Source organism: Lepidochelys olivacea (assembly GCF_965140295.1).
Source record: "Lepidochelys olivacea isolate rLepOli2 genome assembly, chromosome: 8".
Taxonomy (NCBI): Eukaryota; Metazoa; Chordata; order Testudines; family Cheloniidae; genus Lepidochelys; species Lepidochelys olivacea.
In genome coordinates this window covers 96,147,581-96,174,990 of record NC_140418.1, presented here as the reverse complement: position 1 = coordinate 96,174,990, position 27,410 = coordinate 96,147,581, and the positions used below count along the sequence as shown (strand labels likewise).

The 27,410-nt window shown below is 41.8% G+C and overlaps 1 protein-coding gene across 4 annotated transcripts; it reads right to left on the bottom strand.

Moving 5' to 3' along the window:
- NDC1 (NDC1 transmembrane nucleoporin) lies at positions 1 to 27,319 on the bottom strand. Of its 4 annotated transcripts, none has more exons than XM_084637907.1 (18): positions 27,165 to 27,319; positions 25,629 to 25,749; positions 20,661 to 20,762; positions 19,774 to 19,948; positions 17,833 to 17,971; positions 16,247 to 16,355; positions 15,528 to 15,579; positions 15,014 to 15,146; positions 11,013 to 11,105; positions 8,735 to 8,816; positions 7,234 to 7,392; positions 6,471 to 6,737; positions 6,209 to 6,327; positions 5,833 to 5,883; positions 4,174 to 4,237; positions 2,532 to 2,632; positions 1,414 to 1,574; positions 1 to 285 (listed from the first exon to the last, which is right to left on the bottom strand). In XM_084637907.1, exons 1-18 carry the CDS (start codon positions 27,210 to 27,212, stop codon positions 222 to 224), a joined length of 2,040 nt encoding a protein of 679 aa, XP_084494033.1. In that variant the 5' UTR covers positions 27,213 to 27,319; the 3' UTR covers positions 1 to 221. The 4 variants fall into 4 exon arrangements, with proteins under 4 accessions (XP_084494033.1, XP_084494035.1, XP_084494036.1 ...); XM_084637909.1 differs by lacking the exon at positions 27,165 to 27,319 and adding an exon at positions 26,893 to 26,913; XM_084637910.1 differs by lacking the exon at positions 27,165 to 27,319 and adding an exon at positions 26,659 to 26,760.
- Between the last annotated feature and the right edge of the window lie 91 nt (positions 27,320 to 27,410).

Here is a 27,410-nt window from a genome sequence, read left to right as displayed (position 1 = left end):
TTATACAAAAGATCAAGTAAAGTGATCCAAACAGAAGATTTTTGTAATTCTGCTAACAGTTGAATTCCATGATTTACATTTAAAATACACTTTTTGAAAAGGCCGCCAAACAAGACAGGAAGACTGATTAATAAGTCCCACTTTCTTCCAGTTCAAGAATGCTAAACATGTACTGTCCATCTGTAGCAGTATCAGCAACGTAACCTATTTAATTTACTTAACTATTCTTTGAACTCCAGGAACTGCTGAAGTCTTTTCTTATGCTCTGCAGACACTTGAACTTCACTAGAACAAAATACAAGCATAAAATTAATTGTACATTAACATGTTACATCAACTGTAGAGCAAAGCCTCATGTCAAAACATTTTAAGTACAAGCTGAAATCAATAGTTGGGAGTCCATTAGAAATCTAGAAAACCCAGCTGTGTTATATAATAAAAACCTACATTCAAATATTAAGGGCAAAGACAAGCAAGTTCAGATTTGGAGTTAGATACTTTTTAAACCTGCTCTCATGTATGAAAGTATTAAATAGTTTTTATTACTGAAAGGTATTTGTTCTTTTAAACAAGATCCTAAACAGTAATTCACTTATAAGTATTTAACAAATTCATGCAACTCTTCTCCCAATGTAAACAATCTATTTTAAATAGATCTCTCTGGAGTCTGCAAAGGAAAAATCCCTTATAAAGTAGTTGTTGCTCATGTGTTACTGTTACTTTCAAAGTTAATAGCACGGTGGCCAAATGCCAACAGAAGAACAATGATCTCATAGTTCATGTAACTTCCATCGACTCGCATGTCCACAAATTAGGAATGAGGCTGCCTATTGGTTTTACAAGAACAGCACAGCCAGCCAGAGCCCGACAGTCAAAGCCCCATGTTTGGGGGCTATCAGGACTCTACAGATGATTATCCATGTGAATACTACACATTCATCGCCATTAGGAGGGGGAAATCGGAAAATTCCCTTTGTGTTTTCAACAGCTGAAATTGTTACTTGATGTCCTGTGACGGTCCCCCTATTGGTGGGACTTGCCTTTCCATAGGTACACTTGGGCCATGCCTACCCTTACAAGCTTAGAGCAGCACAGCTGTACTGCTACCCGCGTGCTGCTGTACGAGCTCTCGGGGAGCCATGTTATGCTAACGGGAGAGAGCTCTCCTGTTGACATAATAAAACCAGCTCAATGAGCAGCGAAAGCTATGGCAGTGGAAAAGCATCTCCTGCCAACACAGCACTGTGCACGCGAGTGCTTAGGACGGCAAAACTTTTGTCGCTCGGGGGTGGTTTTTTCACACCCCCGAGCAACAAAAGTTTTGCCGACGTAAGTGCTAGTGTAGACATGGCCTCTGTTATACATTCATTTAAACAGAACCAAGCAGGAAGCTGCCAATACCAAAGGCCTTACTTTAGATGTTCTCCAAAAGTAGTAGTGACCCGGTATATTGCCGTTTTCAGGGATGCTCTAAGCGCAAATCGTAGCGTTTTGTAGGAGGTATCCATCAGACTTCCTGAAATCCTGGGTGGTTTGCTGGAAGCATGGGGCAGCTTGAAATGCTTATCTACAACCTGGATTGACAAGTGAATGAGAAGAACTGTTCTGCCGAATCCATTTCAAACAAACTCTAGCAGCACAGGTGGTTGTGCCAAGTAAAGCGAAGAGACTAACAAATAGCAAATTCAGAAGTTTCACCACTGACGAGTAAAAAAAGATTGGAGACAGCTTGACCCAGCATTCCTTCTGCATCTTGGCCAATGGAAATACAGGAGCAGACTTTCCATAAATGGAGAATCTCATTTTATATTCTTTGAATGCTGAACATAGTACAAACAATGAAGTAAAAGGAAGAATTCCCAACTTTGCCATGACTAATCTTTTAGAAATAAGGAAGCAGTTCCATTGCATGTTTTTGGAATGTCTTAGGCTGACTAATTTTAATTCTCTCTAAAATTCTGAGAATCTGCCATTAAGACAGAACAGTGATTACAATAAATGGCACATAACATTACCTTGGAGACATCTGTGTGATTAACACACTCCCAAATACATCATGTACTGATACGATAATTGCTTCTAGAGTAATGCTTTAATATTTGCTGAGAAACATGGAACAGGTTTGATCTCCTGAAATTTGCTGGCTCTGAAATTGAAATGCTGTACATTACATGTGAGGGATGTCTGTGATCAAGCTGAAGATTAAATCCTAAACGCTTATGTTGACACTATAATAATAGTTACTTCCATGAGACAATGTTTATAATTGAGCATTTTGTATAATTTATTTAAAAAACTTTCCAAGTGCAATGTCAGTTAAGAAGGATCTAATGAGGTATTTATTCAGTCTAAAAAAGGACTCTGGTGCTTTGTTTAGCTTAACTGAAGATTACGATAAGCCATTTTAAGTGGTGACAGAAGTGTTTCATTTTAAAGTCAGTCAGCAGTGCCACAGTGAGACACAGGAAAATGAACAGGAAAACTTCCCCCTTGAACTAATGTTGCACTAAGGAGATGTCAAGGATCCTCACCTCCTGAAGAGTCAGTAAGGTATTCAGAATAGCTGGCAGTGTAGTTTGGACAACTCCAAATCTGTCTTCAGTAAATGAGGCTGCTACCAAACGAGATAGACCTCCAAGCAAAGAAAGAAGTTAATATTAAGTCTAATATAACTAAGACCTAACTAATCTTAATTTAGCCTCCAAAAACGGAACAAACATGCTGCAATTCTAGGGATTTAATGGGCCAGATCCTGGCCCCCACTGCAGCTTACAGCATCTGCAATCTGAAGATTCCACTAGTGTGGGGGAGATCCCTCGAAGTATAGTGCAGCCAGGTGCAGGTTACAGCTGTCCTGAGGCTGCTCTAACTTGCTCCATGGTATAAACTATCCCCAGATTTGTTGCCTTAGCTGCCCATCTACCTTTGCTGCCTTCCCCATCACCTTGCAAGTCTTACACTTAGAGATCACCAGAACTAGCTCCATAGCTCTAACTAAGCATTATCCCGTTAGGAACCATTAACAGTTAGTTAACCCACACTGCCCATTTTGTATGGGCAATACTTCCTCCACATATTGGTAAAACTTCCACTTTATTTTTTTAAATCCCTTCTCAAAACTTACCTCTGCCAGGATACCCACAAGTCACTTCCATCTGGCACTGGTAGGTAAATGGCAAGCTGTCACATCTGTTTTTCTGCCAAACTATGTTTAATTTATAGTTCTTATCCCCCTGAACTCACCCTTGTCCCCTTTGTCTTTTGAATTCTGTCTTATGTAAATTGCCAGTTTTCTAGCACAGGGATTGCAGTGTTTAGTTTGCTGTACAGTGCCTAGCCTAGCACAATGGGGTTTCTAGGTACTAACATAATATAAATAATCAGTCAATTATGTTGGTCATGACTAGGCAGATTGCCAGCAGGAATTATTGCTATAATATCTATTGCTCATGTGTCTATTTAAAAAACTCTCCAAACTGGGCAAAGAGCTATCTGATGCAACCATGCGTTTTCATCGCTGTTACCTTTGTTCTCTCCACTCCACCTCCCTCTATTACTTCCACCTATTGTTTGTCTTAACTCAGAATGTAATTTCTTGGGGCAGGCACAGTCTTCTGATGTTTGTATAGAGAATGCTTGTGTTCTTAAGATTACGTTATTGTTTAGTATCACAGCATCTCACACTGCTCTGAGATTATCCAACAGGGAACCAGTATAGTGCTGGCTTCTGTGCTGAACAGGGAAAAGTACTGACAGCGTGCGCCTTAATTGAAAATGGGTTTCCTTTTGTGGTCTTATAGTACAAGTTCAATGTTGCATACGCTTCACTAAAACAGAAGTAACTTATTGCCCCAGAGGGGTATCAACTGTGGGGATTAAACCCAGGATTTTTGGATCTAAAACCATGAACATCGACTGCTTGAGCTAAAAGATCCAAGTCTGCTATTGGCTTTGAGCTAGCAGAGTCCGATCTATATAGTCCAGCCACTAGAGGTGGACAAACAGCCACATGGTGTGAGTGTGGGTTATACTTACAATAGAAGAGCTTTATTTAAATCCATTTACATAGTAATGGATACAGCAAGTCTGGAATTGGGGCCCTTTCATGATGTCCACTGCTATTGTACCACAAACCCAGAATAACGAATACAAATTCAAATGGAAGTTGCTTACCTTCTAATGCCCAAATGTGCATTTGGGCATCAGAAAAGACAGCCTGGATCAAGGCCTCTGGATGCTGAGGAGAAAGCATAAGATTTCAGAAAAGCATATAGGTTTCCCCCCCCCCCCCAGTCACCCAGCCAAAGTTGTTTGTTTCAAATACAACCCCATACATTCTTTAACAAGACTATAAATGCATGCCCAGTATACACAGTTATACAGTGTAGTCCCCATCGAAAAAGATTTGCTATAGAGTTTTATTGGCGTCTACTGTAGGTACCGAACCATTTAACTGGGACTTGCCTTCTCTAAATAGTTATACCGCGCTCATCTCCATTGCAGATGATGTCCACCATGGGATCTGCATGCCTGCACAAAATAACCACGCTTCAAAATGCGGGGCAGACCTAACCCAGGATCTGGCAAGCTACTTGTATTTATGTACCTCCTTCCACCCTGACAGAAAAGGCTGCAGGACCCACCTGTAAAACAGGCAGCCCTCAGAAGATGCATGGGAGGCCAGGGCCATTTAAAAGCCCTGTACAGGCACATTAGCTCTGCCTCCCGAGTGGTACCCCCAGTTTCCTGATTGCAGTTGCCCACGAAAACCATGAGTGGGGACTTCACAAAAAATAGGGCTATATAATCTGTTCTGACTAACTTCAATGGGGCATGAGCAGTGCTTAATTTGTAATGAAAGAGGTGCTGGGGCTGAAGCAGTTTTTTTACTTTCCTAACAGACACAGCAAGCCCAGAGGTGCCGGGGCTATGAACTGCCAACCCTAGAGATGCCGGGGCTCAGCCCTGGCACAAATTAAGCCCTGTGCTTGAGGGACAATGTACATGCCATAGCTCCACTGACTGGCCCAATATAGCCCAGTCTCTACCCCAGACTTCAAAGAGGTCTCTGTGGGGCCAGAACTGGGAGGCATAAAAATTGCCATGAGGCAGCTGAACCCCTCCCTTGATCCTAGGCAGAGGAGATCTGCTTGCAGAGGGTCCCTCTGTGCAGAGACATGGGGGGACATGACCTGACCCAATGGTAATGCTCATTTAAGTCTATGAAAGATTAAAATCAGAATTAAGGGAAATCCTTTGAATAATTTTATCACATTATTGGATCACGTATGTCAATTAAACTAAATCTACAGTTTAAAAAATACTGAGCTCTATCTATCTATTTTATTTAATCTTTTGTGCCAATATTAAGATTTTAAAAAAAAGTTTCTAGCAGGTTGACCATCTGACGAAAGGATTTATGGAAAGTTCCCGTTGTTTGTCCACATCACAAGAACCAACCCCCTGAGAAGTCTGGTTTTAAGTGGTATAACAAGAGACTGTTATCTAGCAGTTAGTGTAGTGATATGAAGTCAGGATTCCTAAATTCTAATTTTGGCCCTGATGCTATGTGGGACTTTGGAGAAATTGCAATTTATGCACCTCAGTTTACCTGTATAGAAGCATTACTGTTCTTTCACACATGATTCCAATATTGGAGGCTTCAGTACAACAGTATGTAAAATGCAGTAAGACCTTGGAATAAAAGATGTTCTAGAAATGTTACTACCAAATTTAGAGGGTTCACTTAATACAGGATTAGAACCCACTTCTGCCTATGCGTTTCTGGTGTACCCAATCAAATGCTGTCACAAAACATACATTCATCCTTACCTTGCTGAAGAAATACATTATCAGCACTCGTTTTGACAAGAAACTCCTAACCTGTGTAAAAGAGCGAAAAAATGAAGATTAAAAAATAAATATACACACACACACACAGGCAACCTTTCTGATATGCAATTTAACCCTTCCACAACCTTATAGTCCCTAAACTTTCTACACAGAGAAGAGTGTTTTGAAGAATTAGGATGGTTTTTAAAAAAATTTTTAAAAAATTAAGATTAGGTCAGATAATCTGAGGAGAAAGGTCATACAATAAGATGAAGTTTCCCTTTAAAAAAAACAAACCAAAAAACCCCAATCTTACATGCTACATACAAAAACAGAAGCTGGTTTTAACTGGTTTGTAACGCAATTTTTACTCCACCTGCTCTTGCTTGTTCTGGAGCCATGTATAAATAAAGCTTGGTTGAATTGCTTCATTACCAACTCTTGCAACAGAGATCACAGGGAAGGACGCTTGAGGAGAGCCAGTCATTTGCAGATCTACAAGAGAAATCCAGTCGAGTTTGAGAAAAATAGCTACCCTCCCCATAGACCGATCATTTAACTCCAAAGATAAGGATTTGTGCAGTCAAGACAATATTTCAATTATACCTACAGAGAGGATTGAAACCGAAGATCCCCACCTGAACTTGATGTCCACAGCTTTGGTCCTCTTCTCATAACATGAGGACTTTGGACTGATCCATGCCAAGGAGAGTTTAAATCCAGAATTCCAGCCTTGCGATTTAGAGCAGGAGAACTGAAAGGTGAACCAAAAGAGCTTCCAAGATCAGATGTAGATGATGCCTTTAGAGGCAAGAGGGATGATTTAACCAGGGAAGGCACGTGGGCTCTGGAAACGACATTAGACCTCTGTGTCTGGAAGGCCATTTCTTCTGTAACAGCTGCTTCTGGTGATAAAGAACACATTGCATGGAGACATACAAGCTGGCATATGTCAACCCATTTTTCTACTAGTGTCTCCCCCAAGGTTACTATTCCCATAGCTATTTCAGCACTCAATTTCTGGTGAGAGTTCTTAATGCAAGATATACGGTTTCCATTGGAAGTCTATTACCACCATTACATTCAGAACCCTTACTTTTTAGTCTATATTCAATCTCATCTATGGATTTAAGAATTGTAAAGCTAAGGGGGACCTTCATGGATATATATATATTTTTTTAATACACACCAATACAGATTGACATTTTCTATACAATATTTGTGCTTCCAGTTCTTATTCTGAGACAATTTGGTAAACAGCATGTCTAGCCTCTCCTTAAAGTGTTATTTGCACATTCCTACACCAACACTAGCTGAATCATAACAGCATGTCTTTTGGGGGTATGCAGGTTTAAACCTCATCACAACAGCTATTGTGAATCTTCTCCCATACAAAGATACCTGAAGATCTCAGAGATCTTCCTACTTCTCCTGTAGATGGCTGTTTCACTCTCCCATTTGTAGCTGCAGCTTCCTGCTGCATAATCAGCTTCTGCGTCAAGTCACTCAAAAGATTCAAGCACTCTTTTGATATTGCTGTCCAGTTGTGAGGATGCCCACCTACCAGAACACAGAAAAATTATTTGAAGGCACAACAGATGTTCTCTCTCTACTCAAGTCACAGGTACCACCAAGCCTGTTTTGATAGTTGTGTTTATGTTCTGCTTTTACTTTTAGTACAAGCTTAGAGAATTATCTGAAACATGACATTCCTAGGAAAGCCATGCTGCATTTTCACCCTGAGAGAGCTTTTAGTGACCAGATACGCGACAGACAGTTGCCCAAATTCTACCTTCAAGTCACACTTGCTGCTCCCAGTAATCTCAATGAGAGTTTCATGGGCAGGTTGGAGGGCTGAATTTGGGCCCATTAGTTGCTTAGTAGGTTTGAGACTTAAGACAACCAAAAAAGTGATGTCAGTTATGGTAATAAAGAGATTTGAAGCTAGTCCATAACACCAGAATGCCTGATGAGGTGCAACAAAAGTTCCCCAATGGACTCAAGACAGTTTTTATTGACCTCCTACAGCATCTCTTAGTATGTTAGGAGTCTCATACACTTTATTTTATATCACAGCAACTGTTTGCTTTCACAGCTGCAGGGTTGATTCATTTGTTATGCTTGGTTCCATCTCACTTACATCCTCACAGTAGGCTTTTATGCACATCTGTTATTCTATCATTTGGTTTAAACTTATGATCTGTTATGCCAATACCACTCTGCTTTTGATACTGTAGGTCGGGGTGGCCAACCTGTGGCTCCAGAGCCCCATGCGGCTCTTCAGAAGTTAATACACGGCTCCTTGTACAGGCACCGACTCTGGGGCTGGAGCTATCGGTGCCAACTTTCCAGTGTGCTGGGGGGTGCTCGCTGCTCAACCCCTGGCTCTGCCACAGGCCCTGTCCCCATTCCACCCCTTCCCGCCTCACCTCTTGAGCCTGCCATGCCCTCACTCCTCCCCGTCCCCCCGAGCCTCCTGCATGCCACAAAACAGCTGACAGAGGTGTGGGAAGGGAGGGGGAGGCGCTGATTGGCAGGGCTGCCAGTAGGTGGGAGGCGCTGGGAGCAGGGTGGGGAGCTGCTGACGTATTACTGTGGCTCTTTGGCAATGTACATTGGTAAATTCTGGCTCCATCTCAGGCTCAGGTTGGCCACCCCTGCTCTAGGACCCACCTCACAGTTATCATTTAACAAACAAACAGCAGGCACTAGTATTTGGCGAGTTTAGTAGAGGACACAACACTATCAAGGCTCCTCAAAATGATGCCAGGGTCTTTTTATATATAAGTCCCCGTGGTTTATGAAGCATGCTTCAAATTATAAGATTTTTTTTTTTAAATAATCTAATGATTAGAACAATTCTTAAAAGTTTATAACCATGGAGAATTAATTTTACCAATACCTGGCTGACTGAGGCTGAAGACCTCTTGTCGTCGCACAGGAGAATACTGGGAAAGTAACATCAAGTCCTGTAAGGCCAAGAACTACAAAGGAGGAAAATGTTTTAATAAGTTATAAAAACAAGTTGACCATTTATAATCACTTCAGTCAAAATCTACTGGTTTTGTTTTTGGATTTCAGCACAGAATTCTTCCTAAAAATGCTATCCCTAATGAAGTCAATGGGATTTGTGCACAGATACCATAACTGTGGGCAAAACTCAGCCACATGACTGAAAAAACATTTAAATCAGGCTGAACAATGGGAGAATGATTCCCTCACTTTGACCACTGAAAAAAGATTAGTTTCATAGTGGGGCTGTTGAGTGAATCAGAACTTTGTAGGAAACTCTGCAGACTTTATGCCCTTTCATTTGTCATTGAGTAGTCTAAAGTACCAATTTCTGGCTCTAGTGGTTAAACACAAGACAGAAATCATGGAATTTACATTGAAACGAAAGCATCATTTTAAGGTACGTTCTCTCTCTCATTGCCTGCCACGGCTACATAACAAGTTAGTCACGCTATTTAAAAATTGTGTCAGTGCTTTTCTGAACATTTATCAAGGACCAAATAAGATGCCCCAAAATATTGTGATTCAGTGATGCACAGACCTCAATGGTTCAGGAGCCAAATTAGCAATCAACATTACCCAAAAGAGCCTCAGTAGTGTGAATTCATTGTTTCATTTACTATAATACTCTATATTCGTACTACATAAGCATCCTGATTGATTAATAATTATATCACACAGTGATTTAATATCATGTGCTCCAAAAAGCAGCAGGAGACACACTAAGGAGCCACTTGCAGCTCCCAAGCCTGAATATCACTGGTGTGATTTCTCAAATCCTGCAGATATAAACAAAATGCAGTTATAAATTACACTTTTAATAAAGATGAGATTACAATTTCAGGAATCATTACAAACTAGGGTTTGCACATGTTAAATTCTGTTGATGGTCACTTCTCTTCTGCAAGCCCTCTTCCAAAATGTAATAGAACTGGAAACACTGGGAGTTGTAATGCATCTCAGCGGTAGTGTTAAAATAAGCTATAAGTCTCTGAAATCATTAACTACAGCACTTGCCTGTGCAAGGAAATATTCTCAGCTAGATCATTTGTAAAACACCAATTTGAGACTTCACACCTCAAAATAAGAGCAACCAATTTAGCAAATTGGTTCAAGCACTATATTTGTCACTTCAGAACGCAAAGTTCTACATTTATCGTGGTTAAATTCACAGGACGTTTGCCACTACAATTTGTGAATAATGTTAATTTTGTGTTATTGCCTTTTAAGAAATATATATTTTTACTGAGGACAGGAAATCCAAGGAAATGTTGGGTCTTGAAGATAGGAAACAGGGATAAACAATAGGAGATATGCAGCAGCATCAGAAGCATTGAGTACACAAAAATGTGCATATATTTAATCTCATACATGTAATTCTGAACAGTGCCTATTCACCTGACAAAGATACAAGCTTGAAAAGCAGTTAACAAAAAGTGAATGGAATTTCATATATGCTCTGTTTTAACAGAAGTGTTCAGTATTGTACACACACAATTGACTACATGATATAAAATACCAGAAACTGCTTCCTTCTACCTAAATTAATCTTCCTTCAGCTTAAACACTGATCCTGTACCGCAAACAAACATAAGGTATCACTATGAAATCTACAGACAGAAGTTTAAGCACTGCACAATGTTTCTGACTGTTCTGAATTAGGCTGATTTTTTAAAGGAACATTTGCTGCAGTCAAAATTATTATACTTAAGTCTCCCATTATCTGCAGTCAGGGAGTCTTAGGGTATGTCTACATTACAAAACTATATTGACCTAAGTTACGTTGACATACAGCCACCACAGTAATTCAATCACTTTTATGCGTCCACACTACGGTCATTGCGTCAGTGGTGTGCATCTTCACAAGGAGCGCTTGCGCTGATTGAACCGTCAGTGTGTGGCATTGTGGGATGGCTTATGAAGGCCAGCAACAGTCGATGTAAGCCATGCAATGTTTACGCTGACATTGCATCGACCTAAGAACTATGCCTCTCGTGGAAGTGGAGTTAAGTTGGCATTGTGGGTGAGTTACCTCGGCGGGAGCTACATTTTAGTGTAGATACTTACAGAGTTAGGTCAATGCAAGGCAGCTTACGTCAACCTAATTCTGTAGCATAGACCAGGGCTTAGCGAATACACATATAATATCAACGTGGCAGTTCAGATACCTTTATAATAAGGGGAGGGTTGCTGTTTAAGATTTTAGGCAGGCATTGGTCTGTTTCCTCAGCAAAAGTTGGTTGAACAGGAAAATGATGTGCCTGAAATTAGAGAAAACAACTAAATTTGTTCATAGAATCATAGAATATCAGGGTTGGAAGGGACCCCTGAAGGTCATCTAGTCCAACCCCCTGCTCGAAGCAGGACCAATTCCCAGTTAAATCATCCCAGCCAGGGCTTTGTCAAGCCTGACCTTAAAAACCTCTAAGGAAGGAGATTCTACCACCTCCCTAGGTAACGCATTCCAGTGTTTCACCACCCTCTTAGTGAAAAAGTTTTTCCTAATATACAATCTAAACCTCCCCCACTGCAACTTGAGACCATTACTCCTCGTTCTGTCATCTGCTACCATTGAGAACAGTCTAGAGCCATCCTCTTTGGAACCCCCTTTCAGGTAGTTGAAAGCAGCTATCAAATCCCCCCTCATTCTTCTCTTCTGCAGGCTAAACAATCCCAGCTCCCTCAGCCTCTCCTCATAAGTCATGTGTTCTAGACCCCTAATCATTTTTGTTGCCCTTCACTGGACTCTCTCCAATTTATCCACATCCTTCTTGAAGTGTGGGGCCCAAAACTGGACACAGTACTCCAGATGAGGCCTCACCAATGTTGAATAGAGGGGAACGATCACGTCCCTCGATCTGCTCGCTATGCCCCTACTTATACATCCCAAAATGCCATTGGCCTTCTTGGCAACAAGGGCACACTGCTGACTCAGATCCAGCTTCTCGTCCACTGTCACCCCTAGGTCCTTTTCCGCAGAACTGCTGCCTACCCATTCGGTCCCTAGTCTGTAGCGGTGCATTGGATTCTTCCATCCTAAGTGCAGGACCCTGCACTTATCCTTATTGAACCTCATCAGATTTCTTTTGGCCCAATCCTCCAATTTCTCTAGGTCCTTCTGTATCCTATCCCTCCCCTCCAGCGTATCTACCACTCCTCCCAGTTTAGTATCATCCGCAAATTTGCTGAGAGTGCAATCCACACCATCCTCCAGATCATTTAGGAAGATATTGAACAAAACCGGCCCCAGGACCGACCCTTGGGGCACTCCACTTGATACCGGCTGCCAACTAGACATGGAGCCATTGATCACTACCCGTTGAGCCCGACAATCTAGCCAGCTTTCTACCCACCTTATAGTGCATTCATCCAGCCCATACTTCCTTAACTTGCTGACAAGAACACTGTGGGAGACCGTGTCAAAAGCTTTGCTAAATCACTAGTTATATTATGCAGAACAAACGCTGAAATAAACCATTAGTGAGACACCACAGTCAAGTTAATTTTTGTCATTTGCCAACCTGACAAGCTACAAAACTATATACCCAAAAGCTTTGACATCTTGTTAAACAAGCCGTGGTTTTTAATGCAGCAAAAACGGACTTCAATATCTATTTTTAAACTGACAAGAATCAGACAAGTCACTCAATTTATCTTAATACCCTTCAAATAATCCTTGTGGTTAAACATTAGGGACACCATCCCATATTTTACTATGTCTTACGAAAAAGCCACAACATAACACAAAGTGATGCACAACCAATTACCAGAAGGGCAGATCAACCTAAACTGTATTGGTCAAATAGCAAGCTCAAAGTTAGACATAGTTAGCTGTGTCCTAAGGAGTCAAGGTCATTAAAGGGGCACAGTCAGTTTTAACATTTCTATAACTCCTTAGGTTAAAATTATTTGTTTTAAATCATCTAATTTAGCTGTCATTCTGATGCTCACATTTGATACTTCCGGCTTTCTGGTTCTCATGCTACAACATTTAGACTGCAAACGTTGAAGGGAAATGTTTAAATCCCAACACAAAGCTGATTTAATTCCATTACAAGTATCCATCAATGTACTTCTAGTCACATTACATTTAGTTAAAATGATATGATGTACAGTTTGGGCGTAGACTCCCGAGCAGTTTCAGATTTAAAGCAGACTATCCTTGAAACCATTTTTTTTCTTCCCTCCATTTCTAAATAGAAACTTTAAGTTCTATCACATTAAAAAACCAAACAGCTAATAAAATGACTTCAAGCAGAATAAGAATTGCTCTAGGAGACCTACCAGCTTACACCACATTCAACTACTTTTGGTGAGCTGAACAACCTAAAAAAACCCCACCACATCACCTTCTATGGGTAAACAAACTTTCCCTGTGATCTCTTCTGTTGAATAGCCAAAAAATATTTTATAAGGAAACCTCAGGGTCTAGAGGCATGTTTTGAGGCCTTTAATAAATGGGACACTTTCTTCAGAAAGTTCCAATTTGGAAATTAAGGTGGACTTAAAACAGACCAATAGAGAAACTAAAAATGCCAGTTTTAGACTCTCAACAGGGCAGCAATAAATTATGTGGAATTCTTAAGGATTCTACAAAGGTGCATAGGAAAATGTAATTATTTTTAAATTATACTAAAAGCTGAAGTAATCATATCCCTGGATTTCCTGAAGGACTTGAGAGGGAGGACTTCTATAAATTCATTTGAATCTTTGTATTTCATTAATAAACTTTAATCCTCCTATTTGAGTCTCTGAAGTTGTTTTTATTAAAATAAACTGCTTTGGCTTTCAATTTTTGTCATGCTTGCCTTACTGATATTACCCTGGCACAGTCTTCTAATCACAGAAAAGTTACTTATATTTTGAAAAATAAAGACCAAATTCTCCCAGTGTTCTCAAAGTAAAGGGGAGTACATATCTCCTCTGATATTGCTAAAACTTCCTGCCCATGTTTGTAGAAAAACTTCATTGCATTCTGAATTTGTTTGTAGGTCAGTATTTCCCAAACTTTTGGAAGTCACACTACCATTCAGGAACATGAAACCAACTGCAACCCATTTCAGCCCTGCCATAAGTTGTCAAAGGCCTGCTCATATTTTACATTTTCACAATACAACAACACCTCCTCTCGTCTTACATGATTTTATGACTAGTAAAATGATTAATGTAGATATTTAATCATTAGCATTTGAGCTAGCACCTATTGAAATAGGGCAGTTCAAACCTCAAAGCTATCGTTCCAGGATCTCTGAAAATTGAGGTAGCCATCACTGCATCAGTTATAGTTGACTCACATTTTGAAGGTTTTCTCCATCTTCATACCAGCTAGAGATTTTGAATGAAAGCTGACACTCTGAACAACTGAGATGCCTGCCCCATATTTTAAGAAAACATTGCTTTAGGTTTTAAAACCTCAGCCCTTTTTTTTCCTGCTAAGCTGCAGCTCAGCAAAGTCTACGAAAAAAAATAATGTTATGGGGGGATGGGAGGGATTTTTATTCTCTGCTGTCTTACAAAAAAAATATCTAAACTAGACAATGAGGAATAAGACTCCAATTCTTTACCATTGGGACTCCACTGTTTCTTTTATTGAATCATGGTCTCAGCTTTAAATACATTATGAGTCATATTAAAATAAATCTTTTTAGCCATATTAATTTGATGCTTAACAATTAAGTAAAAGAGAAGAAAAATTTATTAATTCCCAAGATGCTTTGAAATCTCTTTCAATAGCTCAGCCTGTATTCTGTTAAACCAAAATTGTTTGCATTACAGAGTTATGTACTTTGGGGACTTTGTTTGAAGTTTCTAAAAAGGTACAGTTCACCAAATGTTGGCTGAGCACATGATGCTCTCTCATTTCAAGTTGAGCTACTGCAATAAAAAACAGATATTCTCCAAATATTAGTTTTCCATTTAAACTGTAGTTGTCTATAGATGCCACAACCTTTCTATGCTATTGGAAAGGGGAAGGAAAATGGTTTAAACAATCAAAGAAGGGATGGGAGATATCCATCAGCTAGTCTCTGCATTAAAGCATGGGCCCTGCTCTGTAATGTTTGAGAACCACTGGTTTAAACTATTCTAAGTGAATATTGCTTTTAAACATAAGCATTTTTTCCCCCACAACATTGATGTCTTCCCCATATAACAGTCACCCAATACTAACCTCTGTAGCATAGATTTTGAAGAGTAGCCATGCAATGTGCCAAGTAATCAGAAGAAATATACCACATAACCAGGTATGGTAGAGCAAGGATAGATCCAGAAGACCAGTAAGTGTGTCAAGAGGATGAAGTTTACTGGGGGTAAAAAAAAATTTGGATATATCTCTCCAAACACATTTAGTATTGGAAAATGCTTATAATTGACTACTGCAACACAAAATATTTAAGGATTAAAGCTTACTATGAGAAATTTAGTTACTTGGACAAACATTTTATCAAAAACCCATTTAGTTCTTTTTACTTGTTAGCACTGATAGCTCTGTAAGATCCAAAACTCTTCAGTCAACTAACAGTGATGTTAAACTCCCAACATTTGCCATTTTAAACAAGGAATTGTCATAAGTAAAGAGATTCTACAAAGACTGGGAGGAGAATATATACGGAATACATGTATGTGATGTGAGGGAAAAATATTCCCTTCTTGTATTCTAAAAGGCAGTCATTTGTACTACTTACCTATCTGTATGAAGGTCCATTGTGGTACTTATCCATGCTCTTGGAATGTAACCTAAGCAGTAACAGAATGACATGTAAAATAGATCTCAAACTTTGAAGTGTACAAAAAAAGGCTAGTAAGAAATTTCATGTCAGAATGAAGGTAGATTATACACAAATGAAGACTGGCAACATGTGTATAGTGGAAAAAGGTGATATTTTTCAGAGACTGACTACAAAAAGAATGGATGTCTTTTAGGATTAAAGCCCCTGACTAAATCAGGAGACGTGGACTCTACCCCTCAGTCTATTAATGGCTTCTCTAAGGGTCTCATACAAGTGACTTCTGTAACAGGGCTAATGCACATCTACTTCACAGGGCTGTTACAAAGATAAATGTCAGTACAAGACTTTGGAATCTTCAGTGGAAAATGATCTAGAATACTTTGCATTTCCAAAGTACCGTCATTACCTATAGAATATAAATATGGCAAGTGGAAGAGGAATACTTCAATATCCTTTAGGCTTAGAATACAAAATGGCCATGATTGTGTGGCTGAGCCAGTAAGCCATTCATCTACACTTTACCATAATGGTGAAAAATGCTTATTTTACTTACCTAATAAAAAAACCTAAGCACCCTGGACAAGTTATGTTTAGGGCTGAATAATAAATATTAATTGGTTAAATAATTCTCTTAGTATATAGGGACAAGAAAAAAAAAGTGTCAGAACTCTTACCAAAAAAATAATATGCAACACAGATGTTTCTAACCAAGTACAGTGATTCCACACAACTACGTTTAACCAGCAGGGGCAAAGATCTTCTGAAACGTAAGTACTTGTATTGCTAAAAAAAAAAAAAAAAAAAAGATAGATTAGTTGAAGCACTCTGCATTCAAAGGAAATCAAGTATGATAAAGTCCTCAAACAAATGCAATCAACCTGAAGTCTAGTCAATTTTAAAAGATTAATTAGAAGTAGTTTCGGATGTTGCCCATAACTCCTGAGTCCCCCGGTTGTAGTTTCTGCAATTGAAATCAGAAAGAAAATGTGATTGTACAGTCTTTTTCCCTCCCCTGTTTCTGTGTGTGTGTGTGGGGGGGGGGGGGGGGGGGGGAGGAAACACAAGTAGAAAAAATTTACCACACAGAAGAAACAGGGAAATTGACTATACATACACACAAACACAATTAATTTGTGCCAAATGCACAAAGTAAATTGCGAATGGAGGAAAGTATGTTTCTTCTCTATTCTCTTAATCAGAGCCTCAGGTGTTCTATTCTAAAAAGCAGGAAAATATTCAGACAACAGTAGGATTTTTAAGTTTATGACAATCCTTCAAAACCATGAAATAGAGGCAGATAGTCATATTACATATTTCCTTTGGAAACTGAAAAGAGTCTCACCAATAAAATGTATGCAAGATTTACCTTCTCATTTAGATAAACAGTCTCAGAAAAGGAGAGTTGCCAATATGAAACTGCAAGCTTCTAAAACTATATCAGATTTTATTATAGGAAGCACATGTAAATTTACTGACAAACCAGCACAAAACATGGTGTTGATACTCTTAATTTAGTTTAAACCTGGCATGTATCAGTTTAGTTTAACTAAATCTGTTTAAGACACCTTCAGTTAAACCAGTACACCTGTGTTTAGACCAAGCGTTGGTCTAGAAATCAACTGGGATCCATTACTGCTCCTAGATTCTGAGGTAGTAGCAGTAGCAAGAGTCTACCTCTTCAGGTACCCTTCAAAAGCACCCAGTAGCTTCAGCTAGTGCAGAATACAGCAGCCCACAAGCACTATACACATGTAACCATAGTGATTGATGGCTGACTTTTTGCTTGAGTGTGATTCAAGCGGTTATGATTTATGTTTGAATTAGTTTAGTAACCTATTCATTGAAAGCTTGTTTTTCCCCTACATCATGAGGCTTAGAATACACAGGCCACTCCTGATGCAAGTTCCTGGAGTTAAACTCAATGGCAGGGCATTCTCACATCTGGAATTCACTACCACAGTGGTCCACCTGAGCCAGAATTTACCATGCTTCAGGGCTGTGTAAATTTTACTTGGTTGTAACAGTAAGATTTTTGGTTTATTTTAACATTAGGATTTTATGGGATCTGGGGAGGGATTGCTAGGATTTAAGCTAAAAGCCTTGTTTGGTTTAATAAAAGAATGCAAGTGCTTGGCCACTGGCACCCACATATGTTTTGATACTGGAAGTAGACCAAAAAAAATAAACAACCCTCCAAGTTTACCCTTTGTCATTTGAGCTGATTAGATATTTATCTTTACAAAGATTTTTAGCCTCTTACCTGTATGATTGGAAATGGCAAATAGTTCATATTGTTAACAAGGTACAAGAGACTATAATTGTAGCCCATGAAAGCTCCAGACAGCAGGAGGAAGACGTGATACTCATTTAGGCACATGTGTTGAACAGCACCATCTAGGCTAAAGTAAAGAAATGATTTATAACAACATATAATACTGTAAATTACTATTCTAGACTTCATTTTAGCTTCTAACTTTAGTTAAGCAGAGCTTTGATTTTATTCATCTGATTGGTGTAAATGAAAAATATTCCCAAGTATCAGCGAGGGATGTATACCAGAGCAAGTTTTATCCGAGCTGCTAGTCCTATTATCTGTTCTTGCTACTTGTCTATCATGGGGTGGGGGGGACTAAGATCTTCTGAAGATGCCATATAGAACAGGAGACAGGTTCTTAGGTCATTTTACAGCTGAAGGGTCATTTGACCTTTTCAGCATTGAACCTGCAGCAAGGGAGATTTAGGTTAGATCACGGACACTCAGACTGAGGCTTGTGAGCCACAAGTAGCTCTTTATGTGTCTCCTGCAGCTCTTTGCAATGCACGATATTAAAACACTGATTTAATTATTAACCTAAGTTATTAACTGACCAGGATGTTTTTACTACATTATTAACCAATTGTAGCTGATAAAATAATACTTGGTCATTTTACTGTGAAATTTTTTTATATACACCTCTACCCCGATGTAACACGGTCCTCGGGAGCCAAAAAAATCTTACCGCGTTACATGTGAAACCTCATTATATCAAACCTGCTATAGAGGGCTGGGTAGGGAAGACTGTGCCTCCCCAAACAGCCTGGCCCCGCCCCCTATCCAACCCCCACCTACTTCCCACCCCCTGACTGGCCCCTCAGAACCCCGACCCATCCAACCCCCAACCCCCTCCCCCCGGCTCCCTGTCCCAACTGCCCCCCTGAGACCCTCTGCCCCTTATCCAACCCCCTGGCCCGGTCCCCTTAACACGCTGCTCAGAGCAGAGTGTCGGAGCCAGACATGCTGCCGCCATAGGTGCCGACTCTGAGTGCTCCAGGGCTGGAGCACCAATGGAGAAAAATTGGTGGATGCAGAGCACCCCCCGGCAGCTCCCCGCCTCAGCTCACCTCTGCCTCGGAGCATGCCACCGCTCCGCTTCTCCCGCCCCCCCCACCGCGCCAAACAGCTGATTCACAGCAAGCCTGGGAGAGAGGGAGAAGCGGAGAGCTCGGGGGAGGAGAAGCGGAGCAGAGGTGAACTGGGGTAGGTAGCAGTTCCTCTGCCCCCCCCACCCCGGTTACTTGCTGCTGCCCCCCCCCCCACCCCCAGCTCACCTCTGCTCCGCCTCCTCCTCTGATGCCGCTCCGCTTCTCCCCCCTCCCTCCCAGGCTTGCACAAATCCCATCGTACCGTTTAAATATGAATATATAGTACTATAGTAAATGAAACAATGAATTCACACTACTGTGTCTCTTTTGTGTAATGTATACCAATTAAGGTTGTGGAATCCCCCTCACTGGAGGTTTTTAAGAACCTGTTAGACAAGCCACATCAGGGAATGTCTAAGTATTCCTGGTCCAGCCCCAGCGTAGGGGGCTGACTAGAAGATTGAGATCCTTTCTAGTCCTACATTTTTATGATTCTATAGTCCATTTCTATTAATAATCATAGTAACTTAGAGGGTCAGGGCTTCTGGTCAAACTTTAAAAAAAAAAAAAAATTATCCACAGCAGTGTTTGTAAACTAATCACTTGTCATTCTTCACTGAAGTACTCTTCTCCTTCCAGTACTCATACTAAAGCAAGTTTAAGAACAGACACACAATTGCTCATCTTTTGCTAGAAGTTAAAGGGTTATTTCCTCTAGGAAACGTCCAGTGAACTCATTTTAGTACAAAACGGTACTACTTGCACAATACTTGGTTCCACTATTAACAAAAAAAGTCACCTTTCTGAAGCTGTGCAGGGTAAAGCAAGGAACTGGAACTTCCCCTTAGTCATAACTGCAGCACACCATGCCATCAGCATTCCCATTATAGCATGAACAACCGAATGGATAACTTGCCGTGGGTGAATAATCTTTCCTAACAGTGCTAATCGAGAGCAGGGAATAGAAGGCACAACTGCAAATAAAAAAAAAAAAAAAACCATGGAGGATTATCATCTACTGCTAAATAAAACTCATAGTTTGCGTTTCATTTGCATGTGATACCTTTGACACCACAGAACACTTTAGTTATAATCAACCATAAGCTGATATAAATAGAGAAAAGTAACTCGGCGGCACAGAGGAGAGTTTCAGGCGTATGAAGTAGCACAAGGATAACAGCAGATCCCCTTCCTACTCCAAAGTGCAGTTATATTAGTGGGGCAGAGCAAAATGGCTGGTGAATACATGGAAATATATAGCACTGGAACAAGCTTGTACAGAATTTTGAATTGGAAGAGGAGCCTGTCCAGGGGACACTGCTCCGTTACTACATTCACCGCTGGTGATCTAACTTCCCAAATGCAAGTGGATTGTTGAGGCTACATACAGAATCCAAATTTTATGGAAGAACCTGAAATTAAAATAGTTATTTTAAAGAGGATCAGGGGTTTTTTTATTCAGTGTTTCTGACCAGAGCAAGTCAATTTGACTATTAGGAAGTGTCTAACACTGATGCCACCATTAGATACCTAATTAAAATAAGCTTTAAGGCATTCCACTTTCAATCAATCCATACAGCACTGTATAAAGCCAATACATAAAGTATAAAAACAAAATCCTTCAAGACAGTCCTCTCATTTAGCTAAAGGTTAAATATCTTGTTGACAGCAATTTTCATAACTCACCTGCATAAAATTCAACATTGAAGATGCTTATTATCAGTATCACCACTGACATAAGAAGGATACAAAAGATGACATAGGAAGTATACCAATCATTGAATGAATCTAAAATGAAAGAGAAGACACTGTTCATAAGGTGCAATAGTACAGTATAAAGCTATGATACTAGCAAATGTTTAATACTGAGCATCTAGGTACATAATGCATAATCACAATCAATAGGTTCTTATTTCATTAAGAATGTAGTATTTTGTAATGTGCAGCTGCACAGTGGTTCTAGATAAACAATCATACTTCAATGAAGCATGTTGTGTATCTTAGTAATTGGATTGGTCATACATGAAAATACAGAATCTTGCAATTTAATTTGGACACATGCATGTATTTCTAACATAGCTGAAGAAATTCCCCTTTCAGCAATAGCACCCATACCTAGACAAACCTTACTATGAAAATTAAGGCCTGGTCTATACCACAAAGTTAGGTCGGTGCAAGGCAGCTTACATGGACCTAGTTGCACACGTGTCTGTACTTAAATCCATCTCCCACAAATGTAAGTGCTGACATAACACCAGCCCCCGAGTGGTGTTGAGCCGTGGTCAATGTACTGGGTTCAATATACCATCAGTGTACACACTGCATTACCTGTTGACCCTAACAATCCTCCAGCAGCTGTCCCACAATGCCCAACAGACCACTCCAGCCACAACTGTGAATTCCACTGCCCACGGGTCACAGACTGAAAGCTCCCCCAGCCCTCCCTTTAAAACCCCAGAGAATTCCTGAAATGCCTTTTCCCTGGTTGTCCAGCTTGGTGAGCACTCCTATCTGCTCTCCGTTGTTGTGCACAACTGCCCCGCTAGCCATGCTGGCTACACGCTCCAGATGTGCTCTGACCTGGAGTAGACAGCAGACATTCGATCTCCTGGGTCTGTAGGGAGAAGAGGATGTGTAGGCACAGCTCTGATCCAGCTGTAGAAATGTCAACATCTATAAGCAGATTGCTTGGGGGAGGCAGGTAAAGGGGTATGACAAGGACCAGCAACAGTGCCTCGTGAAAGCCAAGGAACTGGAGCGGGCATACCAGAAGGCCAGGGAGGTCAACAATTGATCCAGTGCGAAGCTGCAGACCTGCTGCTTTTACAAAGAGCTGCATACCATCATTGGGAGAAAGCCCAACACTATCCTGACCATCACCATGGATGCCTCTAAGGCGCCAGAGTCACAGGCCTCTACCATGAACAGAGAGGAGGAGGTGGTGAATGAGGAATATGAGAGAAAGGCAAACAGGGGGGTCAGGCTGTGTCATGAGTCAGGTCCTGTTTTTGACTCCACCGCAGTCCAGCCAGTCCCCGCAGTTGAGCACAGGCATGCACAAAGCAGGGGAAGGAACCTCAGATAAGCATGAAAATTTTTTTCCAATTACACTAATAGCACCCCCAACTTAGCAAGACACAGCTACTGACTTTTCATTAATTCAGTGGTTTTCAATGTGGGGTGAGACTATGTCTAAGATTTCCATAGTGGTCCATACTTTCATTTGGAATTTTTTTTAAGGGTCCACAAGTGAAAAAAGGTGAAAACCATTGCATTAATTTACCTGTACTATAAAAGGTAGTGGTACAACAAAGACGTAGAGCTGATATCTGCTTCTCATTCCCCTCCAGACTGAGACAAAGGTGGCCATGCAGAGCAGTTTGTTTACATACAGACGAAGGTCCCTTGAATCTCCTGAGAGCTCTCATTGAAACTTGCATGGAGGTACTCTGCAGTCCTCTCCTAAAGGTTTCTAGGGCTGGCAGTCTTATTTCTTCCTCTGTGGTAGAACACTTTCCCATGCCATTTGGTGAGGACTTCAGCAAGAGTCATTGCCATAAAGAGGCTAGCAGCATACAGGCCTGGGAAGCTTCGGGATGCCAATAGCAGTTGTGTTCTCTGCTTTTGTTATCCTCAGGACTGAGATATCAGCTAAAACAACCACCACCACCTGTGGAAAAGGGTGCCAGTGCTCTGTACTCAGTTTCATGCAACCAAGCAGTTCCCTCCTTATTTCCCTCACCCCTGGCGAGTCATATTCACCATGACTGGTGCCATGAACAAGCACTCCGAAAAAAGAGTGCCAATAAGCAGGTCTTACTTAAACACCTAGGGGAGCAAAAGAAGGGGGGAATTCTGAATCCTAAGTTTCATTTTCCATTCCTACTATATGGACAATGGTACCTCTATGTGTTTTACGTGGTGATGTAGCTGTTGAGGCCTTGAGAGGTACAGTCTCCAAGTTTAACAATCCCAGGCTCAACTGCCATTTCAGTCAGTGGAGAACTGCAGCACAATGCCTCCCCGCCATGGCCTCAAGGCCTGCCTGCCTACCCCTACCACTCCACACTGGGGGAAAAGCATGGACAACCACAGCTTCATATACACTGACCTGGGAGAGCCATGGTTGATGTATGGGTAGCTACAACTGACAGTGTTCCCTGCTCTTGTTTGTTTATTGAGATTCTAAATGATTTTACGTTAAAATGTATTTACTTTTAAATTCTTCAGATTTTTTGTTTGTAGCTGTTTTTGTAACTGAATACAACTCTCTTGTTTTGAAAATTATTCATGTTTATTAGTTAAAAACATAGGGTGGATAATGCCTGCTGGCAGTGAGAGTAGTGCTGTTGTATACTCACAACCCATAGGATCAGTGCCAGTCGTCATCATAAATGACCTGTCATCATAAAATGTACAGCAAACACCACAACATTATTAACTGCACTGTCAGTGATATATGCACAGATGTGCAGCAAGCACAAATCCTGACAGATCCCCAAGCTGCAGCACCAGGTTGAGCACAGTACACCACAGCACATTACAATGGCTAGCTGCTGAAGCGGTCTTTCAAAGCCGCCTTATGCTACCCAGCTCCTCACTGAGCTCATTTAACAGCCCTTGCGTCTGACTGTTCAAACTCAGACAGCCAGTTCACCTCAACCTTCTACCTCTGCAATAATCCCCCCCCGGCTCCTGCCTTTGCTTCACAAATATCATGCAGGACAGAACAGGCAGCTATAACCACTGGGATATTTTTCACACTGAAATCCAATCTGGTGAGGAAACAATGCCAACACCCTTTCAATCTACCAAAAGCACATTCAATTCTTATTCTGCATGTGCTGAGCCTGTAGTTGAATCTTTCCTTGGTGCTGTCAAGGTGGCCAGTGAATGGCTTCATGAGTCAGGGATAGGCTGGATCCTATGCCTACTGCCATTTCAACATTGCCAACGGTAATCTGCTGGACAGAAGAGAAGGTCCCTGTTTGTAGCTCTGTGAATGCTGTAGCTCTGCATGACAATAGCCCCCCACTGTGGATTTTTCTACTCCAGAATTACTTCCCACTGATTGGTAGCAATCCAAAGCATTGCAAGTTGACAGTGTGAGCATTACTCGCTTCTCCACTATCCGTGCAGTTCCCAGTTTGGTGTCCATGCGTTGGACGACGGGGTGGAGGGGAGAGCTCAGCACACAGATCCAGGCACGTGGCCTTTTGCATCCAAAAGTTCTACAGCCACTGCTCATGTCCCAGACCTGCACTGCAATCCAATCCCACCAGTCAGTCCTTATTTCTCAGGCCCAGAAGTGGCACTTCCTCATCCGCAGCTGCTCGGTGAACGCTACCAAGAACCTTGAGTTGGTTCTTGCTATGTCTCAAGGCAAACTGACCACATGGAAATCATCAGGCTCCCCGCAGTTCTTCTTGCCACTCTGCAAATACTGGAGTATCATGCATCCTATGCTTGCAATGGTCATGACGATAGTGCAGAGCTGTGCAGGCTCCATGCTTCTGTCAGAGATGGCCGACAGTGACAAGTGCCATGCAGGTTCATAGGAAATTGAAAATAGATGCTAAAATTATAGGATAGAGATATTATGGGATGGATAACACTGAATTATGGGTATTTGACCACATTTCTCCCAGTCACCCTTGTGAGACTCCATTCTGCCCCACCATGCATTGCCAAAACCACCCAAAAGACAGTGCACTGAACAGTGGCAGGTTATATACTGGGATACCTACCCATACAGCACTGCACTGTGCATCAACACAAGCACTCCTAGTGGGTGCCTGCATCGCCAACCCAAGGAGTCAAGTATGCGCACACACACACGCAATATACTAACTGTGAAGGGTGTATGCCAAAACTTGTGTTGGCAAAACTTTTGTCGTGTAGAGAGGCTTACGATATTAGTTATTTGGTAATTACTTTTTGTTTGTTTATTCCTTTTTCGGAAGGGTAGGAGAAGATGACAGCTCCCTGAAAGCCTGAATGTCACAACTACTAGGATTTCCAGTTGGTGTTTACTAGAGACCATCAACACCACTCCTGTAAACATACGTTTTCCTTTTGCACTCTATTTAATATGTAGCATATATTTATCTCCTTCCTCAGACACTTTAACAAACCATTGAACCTTTGATAAAGATAAGTATCAGCCTTTATCATTTAAGCACCGAGTTAAGTTATATATTGGAAAGCATATTTACATATCAGTTCCCACAAATTTAGAAAGGTCTCAAATGCAGGTAAACCAGTATCCCTAGAGCACTGATTCTCAAAACTCTGGTTCACCAGTGGTTCTACAGAGCACCTCAACATAACTCAAAGAATTAAACACTTTGAAAACCAGACAGTGGAGGGTGATTTATGAGATGAACTTTCACTTACAAAGGATTCCACAGGGAAAAATAGTTGGAAAACAGAGTTCAGTAAGAGTGGTGAATTTAAAAATTAAGGACTTGATTCAGTCTTGAAATAAAGTGATTCCCAGGCTACGCAAGCCCTCCAAAACTCAGTTTTCAGCACAGTGCCGTTGCCAATATAGTTATTTTTAATTTAATCAGAGCATAAGCAGCAAGCAGAAATAGAATACTTTAACAATTGCACAGAGGGTTAAACATTTCACGTGCAGGGAAGGACACCTACTTGAAATCCATTGTACAGGATGAAACAAGTCAATGCTGCTAATACTTATGAAGACTGCCGTACACAGAGGTAGTAGTAGTATTGACCAGGCAATACTAGCAGCCACTCTCCAACCCAAAACCTAAAAAGACAAAGGAAAACATGAGTAGGAGTACAGTACAAATCTTAAATACTGTCTCTGTAAACCAAATACCAGCCAAACCACCACATAACCCAATTTATCAGAGAAGTCAGATACTTGTGCAATATTGTCCACACCAAGCATTCAAAAAGCATGCAGCTGGTCCCAATAAACCATGAGATTAACCTAAAATTCATGAGATTTTAGAGATAATAAATTTGGGGTTCTTTTTAGTTGACTTCTGGTTTGTGAACTTTTAAGTGGCAACTGCATCGTGTTTTCAAGCTTTTCCCTGCAACCATGAGAGTTAGAAACATACAAGTTTGATTTTTTAAAAAAGGAAAACCAAGGATTGGTCTATACCTAAAACTTTGGTCAACCTAACTATGTCACTCAGGGCTGGGAAAAAAATTGCACCCTCATGACGTAATAACATCAAACTAACCCCCTCTATAGAGGCAGTTAGGTCAATACATGAATTCTTTTGTCCACCTAGCTACCACTGCTCGTGGGGGTGGACACACTCCAGTAATGAAAAAATCCCTTATATTTCTACTGCAAATGCCTACATTACAGTGGCATAACTGCAGTGCTGCAGCTGTGCAACTTGTAGCATAACATACCATGAGAGTCTCACATAATCAGTCAACTCCAGCAAAGTTTGTAGTAAAATGGCAAGAACTGGTAATGCTGCTTGTGACCTGCTGCACACGTGAAAGCGAACATTTGTGGCAAATGGCAAAAAAGAATGAGGACCCATGATTCATTGTTCCTGAAGCAAGATCTCTTTTGATTGTCCCCATTATGTCCTGAAGTTAATTTTCAGGCTGGGATCTCCAAGAACCCGAGTTTGGCGCTTAAGAGCCATTGAAACGCAACAGGATTCAGGCATTTAACTCCCTTTGGCACCTGCAGAATTGCAGCTCCCAGGGGTTCAGTCACGTTCCGGATCCCGCCGCCCAAGGGCGGCCAGTCACTGCGCACCCCCCCGCCGCCTGCGAGGCCCGCATTACCCAGCCGGGCACCGGCATCGAGTCCCGCCGCCCCCTACCGACCCAGGCAGGCGGCGGGCACTGCGATGCTTTCGGCCAGACCCGCCACTGGCCGGAGGTCCCCGCTGTGCGCAGGGCGGGCTCCACACACCCGGTGCAGTCCAGGGCACCAGCCCCAGGCGGCCAAGCCCCGGGTAGGGGCCCTGACGCGCGGGATCAGGCCAGGCCACGGTCCACCCAGCTCCCGTAGGATCAACCCCGCAGAACAGCCCGGGGGGGACCGTCGCTCGGCCTAGGGGACCCAGGACCGCTACTCCGCTTCCTAGGGGCGAGGCCTGAGGCGGTTGCCCCGACAACCGGGCCTGGGGCCCCTACGCTGCCGCAGGGCGGGGGCCTGAGAACGGCGCGGGGCGCGGCCCTCACCTGCCTGAGCAGCGCTTGCTGCTCCCCGCCGCCGCCGCCTGCCCTCATAGTCCCTGCAGCACGAGCCCCGCTGCCGCCGCCATTCAAAGCCGCCAGCGTTCAGGCCCCCACTTCCTCCTCCTCCGGGGCTGCTCATCTCGCTGCCTGTTGGAGCCACCCATCAGGCGCTGCGAAGGCCAGCCCCCGCAGGGCCCCCACAACCGGAAGTGACGAGGGCAAGGGAGCTGAAACTACAGCCTCTGAATC